This window comes from Biomphalaria glabrata, chromosome 10 (genome assembly GCF_947242115.1).
Source record: "Biomphalaria glabrata chromosome 10, xgBioGlab47.1, whole genome shotgun sequence".
NCBI classification, from domain to species: domain Eukaryota; kingdom Metazoa; phylum Mollusca; class Gastropoda; family Planorbidae; genus Biomphalaria; species Biomphalaria glabrata.
In genome coordinates, this window is record NC_074720.1 from 18,166,437 (window position 1) to 18,183,742 (window position 17,306).

The following is a 17,306-nucleotide window of genomic DNA, read 5'->3' on the forward strand; positions in this document are numbered from 1 at the left end:
AAAAAAAAGGTTAGATGAGTACCAGCTATTTAGAGGCATCTGTCATTCATAACAAACATTGCAGTGAACTGCATTGTAGACCATTGAGAGATCATTGGTAACTTTGACATTATTCTGGCTTTAAAAGAAAATAAATAAAAGCGACAGATACCGTACAAGAATACTAAACTGTCCAACAGTCACAAATTGTTCTAAATTTTCCTACTTCTTACATCAATGAATTATAAATAATTTATCTTACCATTCTGTACTTCAGTGTTTAATTAAAATTGTACAATTCATCTCACTATTCTCTACTTCAAATGTTTTCTAATCTTTGTTGCAATAACTCTTATTAGCAGGAAACATTTGTTCAGAACTGGCGACCAAATTTTTAATAGTTCTCCTTGATGAGAGAATAGATTTATTCACTGTCGAAATTGTAAATCTATGGCTTATTACATAGTAGCAATAGAAATAGATTAAATAATCTGGCATATGAAAACATCTTTATACATGACACAAGTAAGTGAAACGTAATAAAGACTTGTAGATTAGTGTTACTAATTTGATAATATGGAATTTCAAGATTTCAGTTAAGTTATACATCTACACTATATGTCAGATTTAGACCTAACGGCATGAGTGTCCAACATGATATAGGATAGTCTAGTTCCCCTTTCAGACCTTGTGGTCTATAGGGCAGATGATGTAAAGGTCATCTGTTTCTGTGGCCTATGGTTAACAAGGGTGTCATGTGGCCTGCACAATGACTAACCGCCTTTACTTTACCCAACTAATGTCAGGTACCCATTAGAGCTGGATGGACTCAGAGGTGCCCAAAAATCCTGAAATTAAAAATCCCATCTTCGAACCAGAGACCCCCAGTTTAGAAGCCAAGCACTTTACTGCTCAGCCACTCCAGTCTAATCTATATAATTTACACAAACTTGTTTAGTCTCTGTTAAGAGCCTCATGGGTAAAATCCTCCTCACAATGATGGTACCTCTAAGCATACATTAACTTGATCTCCTTCTTATCTCCCTTGATTTAAAACCCAGCACTGCTTCTTGGACCTTCACAATATTAGATGCATGATTGGGTATTCAGTACTCTTCTGTTATTCTATCATAACAAGCTACTTCAGCAGTAGGCCTAATGTGTGAACACCAGCCTCATAAATGACTGGGTTTTTTTTTTATTGAATGAAAGTTCCAACAAATAAATAGTAGTATAAAATCAACTGAGAGAAAAATATTAAAAAAAAAAAAAAGAAAATATATACACAGTTTATTTAGTACAAATTTGGTTAAGTACATTTGTTCAAAGCATGGAGTAAGTTAAAACAAAATGATCACTAACATTTCATAGCAACACAAAATCAAGACAGTAAAATGAAAACAATCTGGATGTATCAATGTAGCCCATGAGAAAAATTATGATCCTTAATGTTTAGTCAAAATATTTCGATCTCTAATTAAATTTTAAAACAGATTCTTTTAACAAATTTTTCACATTATTTAACTTTGGATTGAAAAAGAATTTACCAAATAAAATTAACTCTACCAGGAAATGAGTAGTATTGTCTAGTTTGAGATGATTAAAAGCTGATATGTTGGATTTCAAAGATTAAAACAAATAATATTTGTATTATAAATGATATATTATAAATTTACGCTAACCTGATTTTACTTTTACAGAATTACAATTTTCTAAAGTAATAGTATGGAAAAGGTGCATTGTAAATAAGATTAAAGTATAAGGCATTTGGCGAGTGGATTAATTTCCAACTTTTTGTTTAGCTGTCTTATATCATTTTTGGAACGAAATATCACTTAAAATTATGGTAATTTTACAAAGGTTGATTTTACCCACTAAAAGTCAAGCAATTAATTCATAAGAAATTAAGTTCTTGCAAAATATAATTTAAAACACTGCGTGTCACTAAAGCTAGTCTGCATTTCTAAATGCACTTTTGGTTGTGTCAGCATCAGTTGAATTTTGTGTGGTTTCTACATCTGGCTCATCAATGTTTTTTTTTTCAGGTGACCCAGGCTCCTGCAATAATTATTTGTAAATCATTAAAGATCAGTTAAGATTTAAAATTAATAAGAACTAAATATTTATACTATTTTTGAAATAATTTAAGACATTTCTGATTAAATATAATATATGTGATAAATAAACTATTCAAAACAAAATTGTCTAGTATGTAACTAGATTCTATGTGACTAGACTTGTATGTGGCAGGATTGTCCCTGTATTTAACAAGACTGTATGTGCTAAGTTTGTCACTACATGTGACTAGACTATGTCATCAGATTGTATGTATAGAATTGTTCACTGTATGTAAGTACATTATCTACTTTATGCTCTAAAACATTTTATTATTTCTCAACCTGGTTATGAAAACATAACAAAGACATGGATGAAAATGGTTGACAGAATCAGCCAGTTGATAAAATATATCAACAATGACCAGTAGTTATTTTTTAAATAAATCTACTAAATAATTAAATAATACAATTATATTTTTTTTAGGCATCCAGATTTTTTTTTTTAATAAGAATTTAACCAAGAAAATTCAGGAACTCTTTTAAGTTCTATTAGTTCTTTTTTTTCCCCAAGTAAAAAAAAAACAAAAAACAACAACATTTGTTTCAAGTATGTGTGTGTATCTATCTTACTGAGGTGAATGTCCAGGGTGGTGGTGCCTGATTACCACAACGCTTTAAAGCAAATTTCCAGACTCCATATCCAGAAAGACCAATTGTAAACCAACTTTTCTCAACACTGTACAAACCTGTAGTTAATATTATTTCATTAGTATTTAAACAACGATGTTTTAAGTCACAGTGAACAATAAAGTGCAGTGGAAGCATGTATGACATGTTAACTGAATCTCAAAATGGTGATCAAAGTCAGTGAGTCAATACCATGTTTTAAAGTAACATTAATGAGCTGACACATTCAAGATTGAGTATTACTAAAATATATAAGTTCAAAGAATTTAAATTGTAACAGATCTATTACACAAATATCTAGAAAAACAACTCTTTATATCACTGAAAATATTAATGTAAAAAGTAATTCTTTGCAAAATAAATATTATTTAATATTAGATTAGAATAACACTTACAAAATGGAGAATCTACAAATTTTTTTTTAATTTACATTTACAACAAATTATTTTGTATTTATGTCAGTGCAAGAGTCCTCTTAAGCCCCAGCAGCATCAAACTAAAAAACTTTCTGAACACAAAGGATGAGACACAGTTTAAGTAAAACTCACCATCATATCGATAACCAGATTCTGGTGCAAAAGGACTGTCTAGCTTGTAACCTCGAATGACACGTACTGGATTTCCTGTTTCAACATTCTTGCTTAAAGCTAAGTTACCCCTGGTAAGTGCCTGATCTTTAGACTGCGGTGCAGTTCGAAGATTCTAAACATTGGGGAAAAAAAATATTTTGTAGGTATTAAGGTCTTTTTAATTGTTTCTGATTTTATCTTATTAAGTAAAGACATTTCTTCAAATAAAGAAGATAATTCTGCCCCACAAGTAATTAATCTAATCTAGTCATGCATGTTAATTAGAGAAACTCTTCTAGGTTTTCCTGGATGATTTAGGCATCACGTTCCATGTATTAATGCAACTAGGAAAGAAAGATAGCTTAAACAGATTTGTTCTAGCATATAAAATTGTGTGTATTTTATTAATTATATTTTATCATTATTGTTTTTGAATTGTTTTATGTTCAGACCTGCCTACCAAAAAAAGTCCAAATGCGTAACGCTGATGGTCAAAATGCGTATTTTGGCACCAGAATGCGTAACACTTACGCGATCCACTATTTTGTCATATATATATATATATATATATATATATATATATATATATATATATATATATAATATATATATATATATATATATATATAATATATATATATATATAATATTAGATCTCGATGTCATGATTAGATCTACAATCTAAATCTAGATCAATACGACAATACAATAGAGATGATATCTAGACTAGATCTGGATCTATGTCTATATAATTTATAATGAATATAATCTACTAATCTACTCTAGATCTGGGCTCAAGTGTTACAGATGCCGTGGATCTATTCCTGTATAACAAGTTATCTAGATTCTAGATCTAGAATCCAGATCTAGATCTAGACTTGATATCTACAATGTCACTCAATGTGTTTTGAATCGATAGCACTTCGATATTTTTTTCTATACAAATGAATACGGGAATCAGGGATTCAACATAATTAATTTCTACTAATGAACTTACAAAAAAAAAAAAAAAGTCACGTTGGTCACCATTTGGATCAGCTGACGGTACCAACCTGGTACCAACCCGCCACTCCCTCACTCTTGCGTTCTTCATTTCTAGACTAAATCTAATTGCTATTAAGAACCAATCAACATATAGATCTGGACACAATGTGTTCCCCCACCTTTTCTGTTACCCCCCCCCTCCAGCCCAACAGGACGGCTTAGCGTGATCTCCGTGACCGCTCGTAAGCTAGTCAAGAGAGGGGGAAAAAAGGATACGAAATGCGTAACGCGACGGCTTAAATGCGTATTTGCGTACTGACTGTCATTTTTGGGAGATTTTGCGTAACGAAATACGCATTTTGCGTAACGGTAGGCAGGTCTGTATGTTGCTTCTTAACAACAATGTTATCAATATTTACCTTAGGATTAGCTTTTGTACCTTTTAAGTCCCTACCACCTGGAAAAAAAAATAATTAAAATATCTTTACACAAATGAACAAAGATACAATAAAGGGAAAATGTCAAATAGAACAAAAGAGGATCAATTATATTTTTTTCAAGAAATATGAGTCTCATTGCACACGTCACCTGAATCTATAATTTCAAGTCTAAAAATTCAAGAAAAGAGCACAAAGTAGCCTAAATTCTTCTATACATTGATAACATCAGAGACAAGGAGTAGCTGAGAGATTGTATTGACACTGACCCTCTAACATCAGAGACAAGGAGTAGCTGAGAGATTGTATCGACACTGACCCTCTAACATCAGAGACAAGGAGTAGCTGAGAGATTGTATCGACACTGACCCTCTAACATCAGAGACAAGGAGTAGCTGAGAGATTGTATCGACACTGACCCTCTAACATCAGAGACAAGGAGTAGCTGAGAGATTGTATCGACACTGACCCTCTCCAGTGTAAGTAAAACATTCTCCCAAGTCAACATCATCTTCATAGCCACCAGACAGAGCAATTGAGTAGGCTCCAAGTTCACCTCCATGAATGCCAGCAACTGTTGGTCTGAAACAAAAAATTTTACTTTGAAATAGATGCTAAAAAATGTCCAGAATGTGCAATAATCAATAAATTGGGGTGTTCTAAATTGAGACAAGAAACTGTATTCTTTAAGGAAGAATGATGACTCCACTCTATTAATAAACTTGTATCAATGAAGCACTGACAGGACAAAATATATCATTTTTACTGTAAGTCTGAAGAATCTGGTTTCTTAACATCATTCAACAAAAGCCTTACAGAACAACATAGTGGGAAGCATGGTCGAGAGACTAAGTGTGACGATTACACTTGCCGGGGATTATATTATCAAACTTGACAATTCAATGAAATGAAGAAAGAAACATCTCTCTTATTTTCTTAAAACTTCTTTAATAATACTTCTTCAACTTTCACATAAAATGACTTCTCAGTTCAATAACAACTTGACTTAATACTTCTTAATTAAAACTTAAAGATACACGAAACTTCACTTAGTATAACTTCAACTTCAGGTAATATAACTTCAGATATTACTTCAACTAATAAAACTTTAATTAAACGGACCCGCTTATATCACTTATAACTAATCAAGGACTAAGCGAGGATCATCGCTCTACAAGAACTACTACTATGCGAGGACCCTGTCTAACTGACCTTCCTCTAATTTATACCTTTCTTAATCGTACATTCCAGAATCCTGGAACCTTCTCCAATAATTATTTTAGTAACTTTGACCTTCTAGAAGCTGACATGTGCTATTTTTTTCCCTTAACCTCTTTCTTTGATTGGATACCTAAAATTAACTTGTTTACGCTGGACACTTGCACTGGTTTGAACTTGCTTCTCGAAACTGGTTGAAATAGGTCACAGACTCGACTGTGACACTAAGTACGTTTGAACTTGGCTTGGCTACCTATGAAGGGGGCTCGAGAGTCAACACCTGACTCAAGCAGAGTTGAGTTTGAGTTGTTGGCACAATTTAGGTTGTGTTTACTGAGCGCCTAATCCCCCACACTGGTCTACAAATGAGATTGGACAATAGCGCTCTTAGCATGCTATAAGCATGAAAGTAGAGCTATATAAAAGCCATAATTAAATTTTTTTTAGCATTACAACCAGAAAACAGATACCAAGATAATATTGATTTTGAAATTTCCCATGAAATTCTCTTTGTATCTAAGACTTTAAGTACATATGTTACAGTTGAAATAATTCTTACTTTCACATGATTGATTGCAAAACAATTTTTTTAATTTGAAAAAGTAGTGACCAGCTTAAAAGCTAGTTACATTAATAAGACAGTTAACTTGATGAAAAATAAACCCAATTCTTCCAATCGTTATACACATAAATAGTCATTTTTTTTCCTAAATATTTTATTCAATAATTGGGGCTGGATTAACCTGTTCAGAAAATTTGGAGGCTTATTTACCTGTGAACACCATCACGACAACATTCCATCCTGGTACTCCACACAGTGCCTACTTCAATGTCTAAATAATAATGAATTAATTAAAAAATATTTTCATTTTGTTCTAGTATGTAAATGCATTGAAGAAAAAAATGTAATAAAAAATATTAAAAGTTAAATAATTCTTTGAAATCATCTGGTTCATATAGCAGGTGATGTTTGCTAATCAAACTAATGACAGTATGGCTGTCTTGTCATATGGTATGCACTCTGGACTATTGTACCTAAGGTCCCTGCCTGCTTCATTCCGTCACCCTGTAGGAGGTTTGGGCTAGGGTGTAATAATATTCAAATCTGAAGGAACACCCGAAACATGTAAAACAAACAAACTGAAATACACACATAGACTTGGTGGAATGTCTGATAGTCCTAACTTCACATCTTCAGTTTTGTAGAAAAAAAAATTGACCTCTTTGCCTTCATAGCATAATGCAACTGAAGCAGGATTCACCAGTTTATATATATATATAGGCAGGATTCACCAGTTTATATATATATATATAGACAATGATGTCTGAAGGCTACTAGTGTCTTAGAGCATGATCATCAAACAATATTTGCATCACTTTCAGCTAAGCTAGATTTATTTTTGCATTAGCATATATCTGATTCTTAAGAACCAAAGAGTAGCCCTTAGAATCTAATGGATAAAGAAATGACCGAAGTGGCCAGGTCAGAATTGAGCCTATTTAAATACTATTTTGCTACTTAGCCATCTGTTCTGAACTACCATAGCGTCTAATTATAGTTGTAATACCTGGGACAGCTCCATGAAAATTTGGCCTATTGGCCTGAACTTTTATTACAGATTTCTTGTCCTCATCTGATTCTACATCCTGATCTAAAGATTGTGAAACTTCACTAACCACCTATAATATACATAAATTAAAATTAACTTTGAAACCATATATTACTTCTTTTATGATTATATTGTATCTGTATTAAAATATGAAATTAAAATATAAATTATCAGTGCATGTACACTCCAAAGGATGACAAATTTTTTTATTTATATAAAATGATATCTCACTTTTCCTTGGAGTCTAGCAGATTTACGTCTTGAGCCATGAATTGAGCCACCCACAAAATTGTCAAAGTCTGAAGAAGCTTTTCTTTTCCTTGATTTCTCAGCAGGTTTAATCAATGTTGGCTGATTGCATCTTTTTATAATGCTTGGTAATGATTTAAACTAGCAGAAAAAAAAACAACATAAAGAATAAAACATATAGATATAGACTGGCACATCACATCATTCTACTTTGGTTTGCAAGAAAAAGGAAACCCACTTATTAGTTATGCTGATTTTACTGAGCTATTCTATAAAGCTCAAAAAAAAAAAAATTAGATTGGAAACTAAAACAAGCTAAATAGCAGATTTATATTAAATCATAGTCACTATGATTTGTTTAAAATACATATATATATTTTTTTTTGAATACAAGAGATCACACTCTTTTTTTTTCTTTGGTATTTTGTTAATCAACTTTTGATGACTAGATAACTAGCCTCTAGATTCTATATCTAGCTTTAGACTAGATATAGATCTAGATTAAGATATTCTGTGGCTTTTTACATCTCTAGAGACCATCTTTTCCCTTTGCAACTTCTCATGTTACTAAAGGGGTCAATTCTTGATACACAGCTGTGGCTACAGGTTGGCCATCTGCAATCACCAGAGGCTATTGCACTTTCACCCTTCTTTCTACTTTTGATATGTATGCCATCTGCAATCTACAACCTTTTTTGTTTATGCTTGCTCTCTGTGTGTATCTATCCAGTTCCTCTTTTTCCAAATTGTTAGTGTCAATGGATTCATGTTGCATTTGCACACATCAGTATGCCTTAAAAGTGGGTGACCAGCAGCTCTCTTGCCTTCTGTTACATGTCCGTACAGAATGTCTTGTGGGAGTTGACTTTATGGCATTCTGAAAACATGACCAAAGCAGCCAAGGCATCTACTGCTGCTGATAACAGTGCGATGTCCTGGAATCCAGCTCTTCACCATTAATTATTTTATCTCACCACCTCATTTTGAAAATCGGCCTTAAGCATTGGAGGTCGAAGATGTTCACTACTATATAGCAAAGTACTCATCACGAATGTCCGGTAGACAACGGCTTTAGTATTGGTAGCAGCAAGATATTGTCTCACTCTCTTTTCTGCAGCCATGAAATGGTGCCCCTTGCCTTGGTTAGGGTTCCAAAGGACTGCCAATGCCTGGGGGTGAAAGTGGGGATAAGCTCCCACTTTCCAAGAAATGCTTTCACGGCTTGCGTCTCTAATTGCCTCTGACAGTCAAATCCAGCTCCTGGCCTTCACGTGTGATTTTCCCAAAAATCCGGCGGAACCTGTTCTTACAAACTGAACGGAGAAGGGATGAAAGGCGGAACACTGGCGCCTCAAAACCAGTTTAGCTTCGTGTTGATGGGGCACGTCAGCCTGAATAATGCAACCCATCTAGGAGAAGGAAAACTCTGACTCCAAACCTCAACTTTGTGGCGATACTCCCCCGTGTGGGTATCAGGGCTTGGAAATGACCAAGTGTAATACTAACCCCACTGCCTTTCCACTTGCATTTCATTTCACTAAGGTGAATAATAGTGGAGCTTCCCCCCCCCTCTAGGTTTTGCTTTTTGATGGAGGTCTGAAATGCACTACCCCAGACAGAGGTCTATGTCTCACTACACTCAACTACTGGATATAAACCCATCACAAAGTTTTTTTTCTGGAACTGATGAATGTGATGGTGTGAAGGGGCCTGGATCCTGGATGTGATGATTCCACAGGGCATACCCAGGGCACAGTCAACCTTAAGCTTTACTACTGCAAAATAGTTACATTTGGAGAGTTCTGTGGATGGCGGAGAATGGACCATTGGCCAACCCCACCTTGTCCCATGGATATTCCAGTTACAGTTTCAGGCCCAGATGCTCTTTTAATTCAGTGTTGGAGCAAGTTGCCAAGACTGAAAACTTCCTTAAAATGCGGGGATTATACTATATATATATATGTATATATAAATTTTTTTTAAAGTCTGAGAAAACACCCAGCCTACACTAAATGTCATTGCCTTGGCTATTGTGTCATTGTTGTATTAATCCAGTAGCACAACATTGGAGATGATGGAGCCAAGATAACAAAATGGTCAACAATTTCCAGTAGTTCAACATTAATGGTCAAGTAAGGTGCAGTGCTTGTGTTCTGAACTAGTATTTTGGTCTTACTTTGACTAGTATTTAAGCCAAACTTCTGGCACGCAGCATATAATTAGTTTGTCAAGCAGGGTCTGAAGATGAGAAGCTGCATTAACAGCCTAGAGGGGGTTCCATAATTAGCACCATCCTACCTTTGGTTTTTGCCCTCAATCTGATATATTGAAGAGTTTTCCAGAGGATCTTATATGTAGAAACACACCTTCCTTGATTTCACTGTAAGTATAATGCAGTAGGCAGGAGAAGAATATGCCAAACAGAGTAGGTGTGAGCTCACATCCCTGCTTGACACCACTGCTGACCTCAAAAGGTGCTAACTGGGCTCCATTGAATTTCACAGTACATTTTGTTTCCTCATGAAAACACACAATGAACTTAAGTAGTTTGAGACGGCATGCTACACTTCTGCTGATCATGTCTGTCTCTCTCTCTGAATTTCTCCTGGAGTGGATATCATGTCAATGAGACTCTGGGTAGACTCAAAAGCTATCACTTGCAGCATAGATAGTGAAACTCTAGCAAATATTTTTTGCCAACTATGCCGAGGAGAGAGTTACTTCTATAATTGTTTAGCAATCACTCCAATCTCCTTTGTTATTATATATATTTTATATATTGTGACTGTATTTGTGTCAACCATATCCTGTGGGAAATGATCCCATGATCCAATTCCCAGCAGTTGCAGAGGAGATTATTAAGTTCTTAGAGCAGGAGTATTAGGTTGGCATTAACTACTTCCATTGGAATGCCATATAACTTCTTGGAGATTTTCTATTTTTCATGCTTTGTATTGCTTTTTTAAGATCACCAGGGAATGTTAGCTTATCTGGGTATTGCAATACTGGAAAATCTGGCGAAGAGGCCAGAGTGACTGTATTCCGTAAGATATTAATAAATCTATACCTCTACTCTAGACTCTAGATGTAGTACTGGACTCTAGAAAGATGGGTGGATTCCTGGTTATGCGGTATACGCACTGGACTGTCGTTTGAACTTGTCGATGGTCTTGGGTTCATACCCTGCCCACTGCCATCCCCCATTGTCCTGCTGGACTGGAGGTTTGAACTAGGAAGTAAATTATATTCAATTCTGACGGAACATCCGAAACATGCAAATTTTAAGTACTTTAGTCTTAACTAGTCTAGTAAAGACACTCTACAGTGTCATCAATGTGATTGATCTAAATCTAGAATAATCTAGATTTATATATTTATTATCTGATTAGTGATTCAATTTTAGATCTAGAGTCTATCTAGAATCTATGTCTACTTTGTAGATAGAATCTAGAAAATATCTAAGAGATAAGATAGCTAGACCTAGAATTAGAATATAATAGATAATAGATCTAGTATTCTAATATCTATAAAGTAATGTCTTTATTATTATAATTATAAGTATTATAAGATAAGATATGAATATGATGATATTATTATATAATAATATTGATCTATATAAATACTATATATTATAATTATTATATATCTAGATCTATATAGATATAGATCTTTGTCTTCTTAATCTACTAGACCAGTGGTTCCCAAACTTTTTTTGTCTTGTAAACCCCTTGCAATGTTTTCTGGTTTTCTGTAGACTCCCTGTTTAACTTGTAAATTTTTTCAAATTCATCAACATTTTTTAAAAACTAATTTCTATCTGTAGTGAGTTGAAAAGTGAAAAAGAAATTTAAAGCTACATACTAAGTTAAAGAGATGTATCTTTTTTTATTGATGAGATTCAAATTTAAACCTATTAAAATAAAAATTAATATGTATTGCTGGAATCACCAGACACACTGGAAATGTCTTTTTGCAGGTTTATCATCCATTGCTATGGATATTATGTTTCAAATAGGAATTTGTGTTCTATGAAGTAGTGCTTCAAACATTAAATATTAATTAATTTGCCTTAAATATCATTGTAAAAGTTTTCCCAGAGAGCAATTTAACGTGTATTTCTTGATTTTTCAAGTGTGGCTCAAATGTCCGCGAAGACAGGAGAAGGGGTGAAGGCAGTAAGCTTCGAGCAAGAAGGGCTTATTAGCCTTGGCTGGCTACCCACCTAGCAGAAGTAAAACTAAATTCAAAACTCTCCTGGCTTGCAACTCAAACATGGGAAAGGTTTTGTGGGTCAATCCTGAGTAAAAATAAGGAGCCAGCGACCCCAATGCAGTTCGCACACATCACTACACCCTGTCAGAGCTTGTGACACTGCTGATCCCAAACTGTATAAATATTTTATATATCATTTGAAAAGAATTACATAAGCTTTTAATTGTATAAATCATGCCATCGACGTGTCCTTGAACTCTAGTGTTGCTTAAAGCAATTCTTTTAATATCAGATGTAGGTTTCTGTAAAACAGTTTTTAAAACTACAATGGCTGGTAAAATCAATGTTTTACCTATATATAGAGCGTTTTCTGCATTTTGTCATAAAAAAGAAAAGGTCCCCTATCAGACCTCTTAATTATGTTAAAATCATCTGTTTCTTTGGCCAACGGTTAACGAGCAGAGTGTCATGTGGGCAGCACAACGACCTTTACTTTTCCTAACTTAAGTCAGGTACCCATTAGAGTTGGGTGGACCGGCACCTTTGACACGGAGGTCATGGGCGGACTTAGGGGAACCCTAAAAATCCTGAAATTCAAAATTCACGGAGATTCGAACCCAGAACCCCAGGTTCAGAAGCCAAGCGCTTAACCACTACCACCCTATTTTGCTATATAAGTAAACAGATATTGTAAGACGCCCACAAACCATTATCTTCTCTATAATATGATGTCGAAGAGATATTTTGTGGGTCTCTTCTGAACATTATCTTTGAATGTTCGAAAGTTTTTCAAATCTTTTTATCAGGGTGACATTGTCTCAGATGATCCTCCAGCGTAATTAGTTTCATATCGTCATAAAAAAGGCAATTGGCATACATGTTTGATAAGGCAGGAATATGAACAATTTTAAATAATCAACGCTATACAGTTTACATTTCTTTTTGCTAAACATTACTAAATTACTTCTAGATAAAGATGTAGACAAAATTAAGTTATTTAAATAATTATTTAAATTAAATACACAACAATTTTTTGTTTGAATAGAAGGAGGATATAGATATATATAATATTTAAAGGATTAACTAAGTCTAAGGCAGTTACTAAGACTAAGGTATAAATTATAATATATTACTATTTTTATTAGTGTGAAGAATTACATTAATGGGATGTAAAAATTAAAGTCATGACCTGCTTAAATGAAATCTATTATCGTAACACCCGTGGAATCTCATAGATCTCAATTTGTTTTTCACTTTCGCAGACCCCCCATGGGGGTCTATATAGACCACTTTGGGAATCACTGTAGGCCTACTAGTAGTCTAGTCTAGTATACTGGACTCTACTTATACAGAAGACATATAATATAAGGTAAAACTTTACATTGCAGGACCCTTTTGAAGGATATTACGCAGGTGGCATGTAAAGTTTTACCTAATATAATATAGACTCAAACTAGACTAGATTATTCATTATAAGTCTAGTTATAATAGTAGATGTCTAGTGACTCTAGTCTATAAATCTAGTCATAGTTAGAGTAGATTGAGTAGATTCTAGAATCTAGATTAACTGAAGTCAGTGAAGTCAAGTGTCTCAAGTTTCAACTAAGTTTAACTAACATTAGATTAGATCTATCTATTCTAGATCTAGTAACTTTTAACTTTACTAAAACATTACTAAAGTAAAGTCTTTAGACTTAGATCTAGAATCTAGATCTAGAGTAGATAGTAACATTACTAACATTGATTGATAGATGATTTTTATCTAGAATCTAGATAAGATAGTAGACTCTAGATTAGTCTAGATCTATCCTATCATCTATTCTATGATAATCTATCACTATCTAAAGTATCTAGATAAAATCTAGATCTATCTAATTTAAATTTTCCATTTTAAACATAATAAATGAATAAATGATAATACATACCGGATCCAATAATCCGAAAGATGCTAAAATTCTTTTATTATCTTCTAGATTCTTTTTTCTTATAGCTTCATAGTCGTGCATTTTTTTAAATATACAAAATATATTCTAATCTAGGTAATATTATAATATAGGCTAGATTAGTATGCGCTATTTTTCCTAGTCTAATATAGATTCTAGATCTAGATCTACTTGTTTACACGATCAAACTACACGTGCCGGTTGTGTACTTGGCAACGAAATTGGTCCTAATTTTTAGGAATTCTCCCGCCAACACCCACCTGAAAGGGCTGACACGGATTTTGATCAGGGGTTCTCAGCCTGTGGATCAAACGAACGACCATTTGTCAAGGGTCGCTTATGATAAATTGGCCAGACGTCACGACTTAGGCATAACTGTCCCTCTTTGAACCGTCTGTCACGCTTTTCATTTAAAAAAAGTCGATCAATGTCACTGTCACGCTTTTATTTTAAAATATTTCTTAATCTTTTGTTTGTAAAATGTTTTACATGTTTTGGATGTTCCTTCAGAGTTGAAGATAGTTTACTTCCTAGTCCAAACCTCCCGCAGGACGACGGGGGATGGGAGCGGGCAGGGTTTGAACCCGGGACCATCGATAAATCCAAACGTCAATCCAGCGCGCAAACCGCACGACCAGGCAGCCATCCTGACTTTTGACTATAATAACTTTAAAAAGTAACGCCTTGAGGCGTTTACGGTTTTCCTCTTAATCTTTATTTTTAATGTTCACTGTTTAGAAGGCCCCTGTGTTAGAGACATGATTAGTGCTTTCAGTTTGTAGCATCCTGCCTTCTCAGAAACTGACGTCAGCTTGTTTTCTTTCGACTTTTGTCGGCTTTCGGCGTGCTGTCGTTCGGCATGTTTCTCGTTGATTCCGTTAATCAATTCCTTCACTTGGCTCTCCTTTCTTGTCTTGTAAGAACGTCTTAAACGAAACGAACTTTGAAGTTCACATAGAAGAGTTACTGTTAATAAACAGGGCAAAATCAACAATTACAGTGGAGAGCAATGCTAGAAATATCGACCACAGATTTCTGACGCATATGTGTATTAAACCAAACATCTGAATGCAGATCGTATTTTTTTTTATTGGAAGCTCATAGTAAGCCTCCATTAAGGTACCTGTCCAACTTTTATATTCCCTTCTGATACATTGATTCGAAGCCACTAAATGTACTTTTGCCTATCATATCTCCTCTCCTTTCTCCCTTTCGTCCCGTCTGGGGCATAGGCCACCAAATCAGCTTCCTCCAGGCGTCTCGGTTCTAGGCGAATCTCTCTGCTTCCAAATCGCGGCGCCATGTGTTAATGGGCCGTACCCTCTTCCTCTTTCCTTGGACGTTCCAGGTTAAGGCTTGCCTTGTTATGTTGGATGCAGGCTTGCGAAGGGTGTGACCTGTCTCTGAAGGATATATATTTCAATTGGCTGCTGTTTTGTTCTTTGCCACAGTTCCTCATTCAAGATCTTGTCTGGCCAGCGAATCGTAAGAATCTTCCTCAGGCACGTATTGACGAATACCTGGATTTTTTTCATGGTGTTGATGGTGGTTCTCTATGTGGTGCTCCACAAAGTAGTAGGCCCCTTTTGGCTTGAAATGGTGTTGAAGAGCCTGATCTAGGTGATAATGCTTATTTCCCTAGATCCCCAGGTGCTCTTCAACTATTGGAACGCTGCTCGAGCTTTACCAATGCGGGTTCTGACATCTGCCTATGTTCCTCCATGGTTATCTAGGACACTGCCGAGATAGGTAAAGCTCTCCATCTCTTCTAGCGCCTCGCCTTGGACTGTAATGGGTGTGTTGTCGACGCCTTATCTTGAACACCTTGCTCTTACCTCTGTTTATGGAAATACCCATTACAGCTGAATTGTCCGCAACGATGCTTATCTTTTTCTGCATCCGCTGTTGTGTGTGAGAGAGAAGAGCCATGTCATCTGCAAAGTCGAGGTCGTCTAGCTGTTTCCACAGTGTCCAATATATACCTTCCGCTTCTGGTATGTTGATGTCTTCATGACCCAATCTATGGCTAGCAGAAACACGAAGGTAGACAGCAAACAGCCTTGTCTAATTCCAGCATGGACTTCAAATGCGTTTGTCAGTTGTCTGCCATGAACGAAAATGGAAAAGATGTGCCAACATGTGTGCCACTAGCAACTTGGTGATTGGATGAACTGTCTTCCCACACAAACCAATACACAAGGCAACTTGGGTATCACCAGACCTGTCAACAGAGAACTAAATAAACCACGTCTGTATTGTAAAGAAGTTCCGTCGCTCTCTTCAGGATGCAAGAGTCAGACAGGAGCAGATGTTGTTTCAGATCATCTTCTGATAGCCCGAGTGAAACTGAAGCAGAGTTGGACAGAAGGGACCAGTCAACACTAAAAATCCCATTGCGCTGAGAGACTACTCAAAACAGGAAGAGTTCAAGGTCACCCTTTGCCTATCCTATAGTTTTCCGTAATAATGAACTCCACTTTGAAATTACTTAAAAATGAATGACCCAAAATACAAATGTGCAAGAACCGACTGTAAAGCAATAGTTAATAAAGGTTTGGACCCTATGCAATTAACAAAGTAAAGAAGCATGTAAGTGATGCCCAGTTGTTGATGCTTCAAGTGACAATAAAGCGAAAATTGTTTCCCCTGATGATACAGCTCCTTGTGTCGCTCTTCGCGGGAAATCTTAAAAAAAAAAAAAGCAAATTTCGTCTGAGAAGACCAGATGTTAGCTTTCGGTGGAGAGACTATTTAAATTATATTCTGCTTTGAAATCATATTTCTTTTCACAAGAGAAGTGTCCCACCATAATCAAAAGCTTCTTTGAAAACCTATGTGCTGAATTCTTGTTGCATTTTGTACAAACTATTCCATGCAGAAGTTCTGTTTATTGAGGGACAGATGGTCAGTGCTCTTGAAGTTTCTTCAATCATTGACGAATTGGTTCAGAAATGCACGAAAAGAAGCACGAAAAAGAAGTACACATGCGACTTACTATTTGGATGACGCGAGTTGGTTAGAAAAAGTGATGTAGCAGCGAGTCGTAAACTTTTACGAAAATTTGCAGAGTGCAAGGTGTTTCAAATACAGAAGCGGCATATTCAACGTTAACGCTTTTGGATGGATCTAGCTTTAAAATGATTTAACTTGGAAAATGCTTCAGGAAGCCTGCAATTAATCAAATTCGTGTGTGTGCATGACTACATTGTGTTTGTGTGTACACTCTGTTGTATTGGAATAACGTCTATAACCAATTACAGAAGACTTAATTTTTTTTTTTCAATAATTCTGCTACTTACAAAATTTTCAAGAAATAACTCATGGTGGATATCTAAATTTAGATTTCTGTAAGTCCAGTAGA

General features: G+C 35.2%; 1 protein-coding gene across 1 annotated transcript; it reads right to left on the reverse strand.

Annotated features, from left to right (window-relative positions):
* Positions 1–1,249: 1,249 nt before the first annotated feature.
* On the reverse strand, positions 1,250–14,173 carry LOC106052094 (uncharacterized). Its single transcript, XM_013207331.2, has 9 exons — positions 13,928–14,173; positions 7,773–7,931; positions 7,500–7,611; positions 6,704–6,764; positions 5,183–5,295; positions 4,696–4,733; positions 3,272–3,425; positions 2,667–2,782; positions 1,250–2,037 (listed from the first exon to the last, which is right to left on the reverse strand). Exons 1-9 carry the CDS (start codon positions 14,006–14,008, stop codon positions 1,930–1,932), a joined length of 942 nt encoding a protein of 313 aa, XP_013062785.1. The 5' UTR covers positions 14,009–14,173; the 3' UTR covers positions 1,250–1,929.
* Between the last annotated feature and the right edge of the window lie 3,133 nt (positions 14,174–17,306).

Bases quoted from the DNA above. Each gene is read 5' to 3' on its own strand.
- LOC106052094 (XM_013207331.2), bottom strand. From the start codon at position 14,008: ATGCACGACTATGAAGCTATAAGAAAAAAGAATCTAGAAGATAATAAA. The intron at 7,932-13,927 runs GTATGTATTATC...TTTTTCTGCTAG, and splicing joins CTTTCGGATTATTGGATCCG to TTTAAATCATTACCAAGCAT. The intron at 6,765-7,499 runs GTATTACAACTA...ATTATTATTTAG, and splicing joins TTTTCATGGAGCTGTCCCAG to ACATTGAAGTAGGCACTGTG.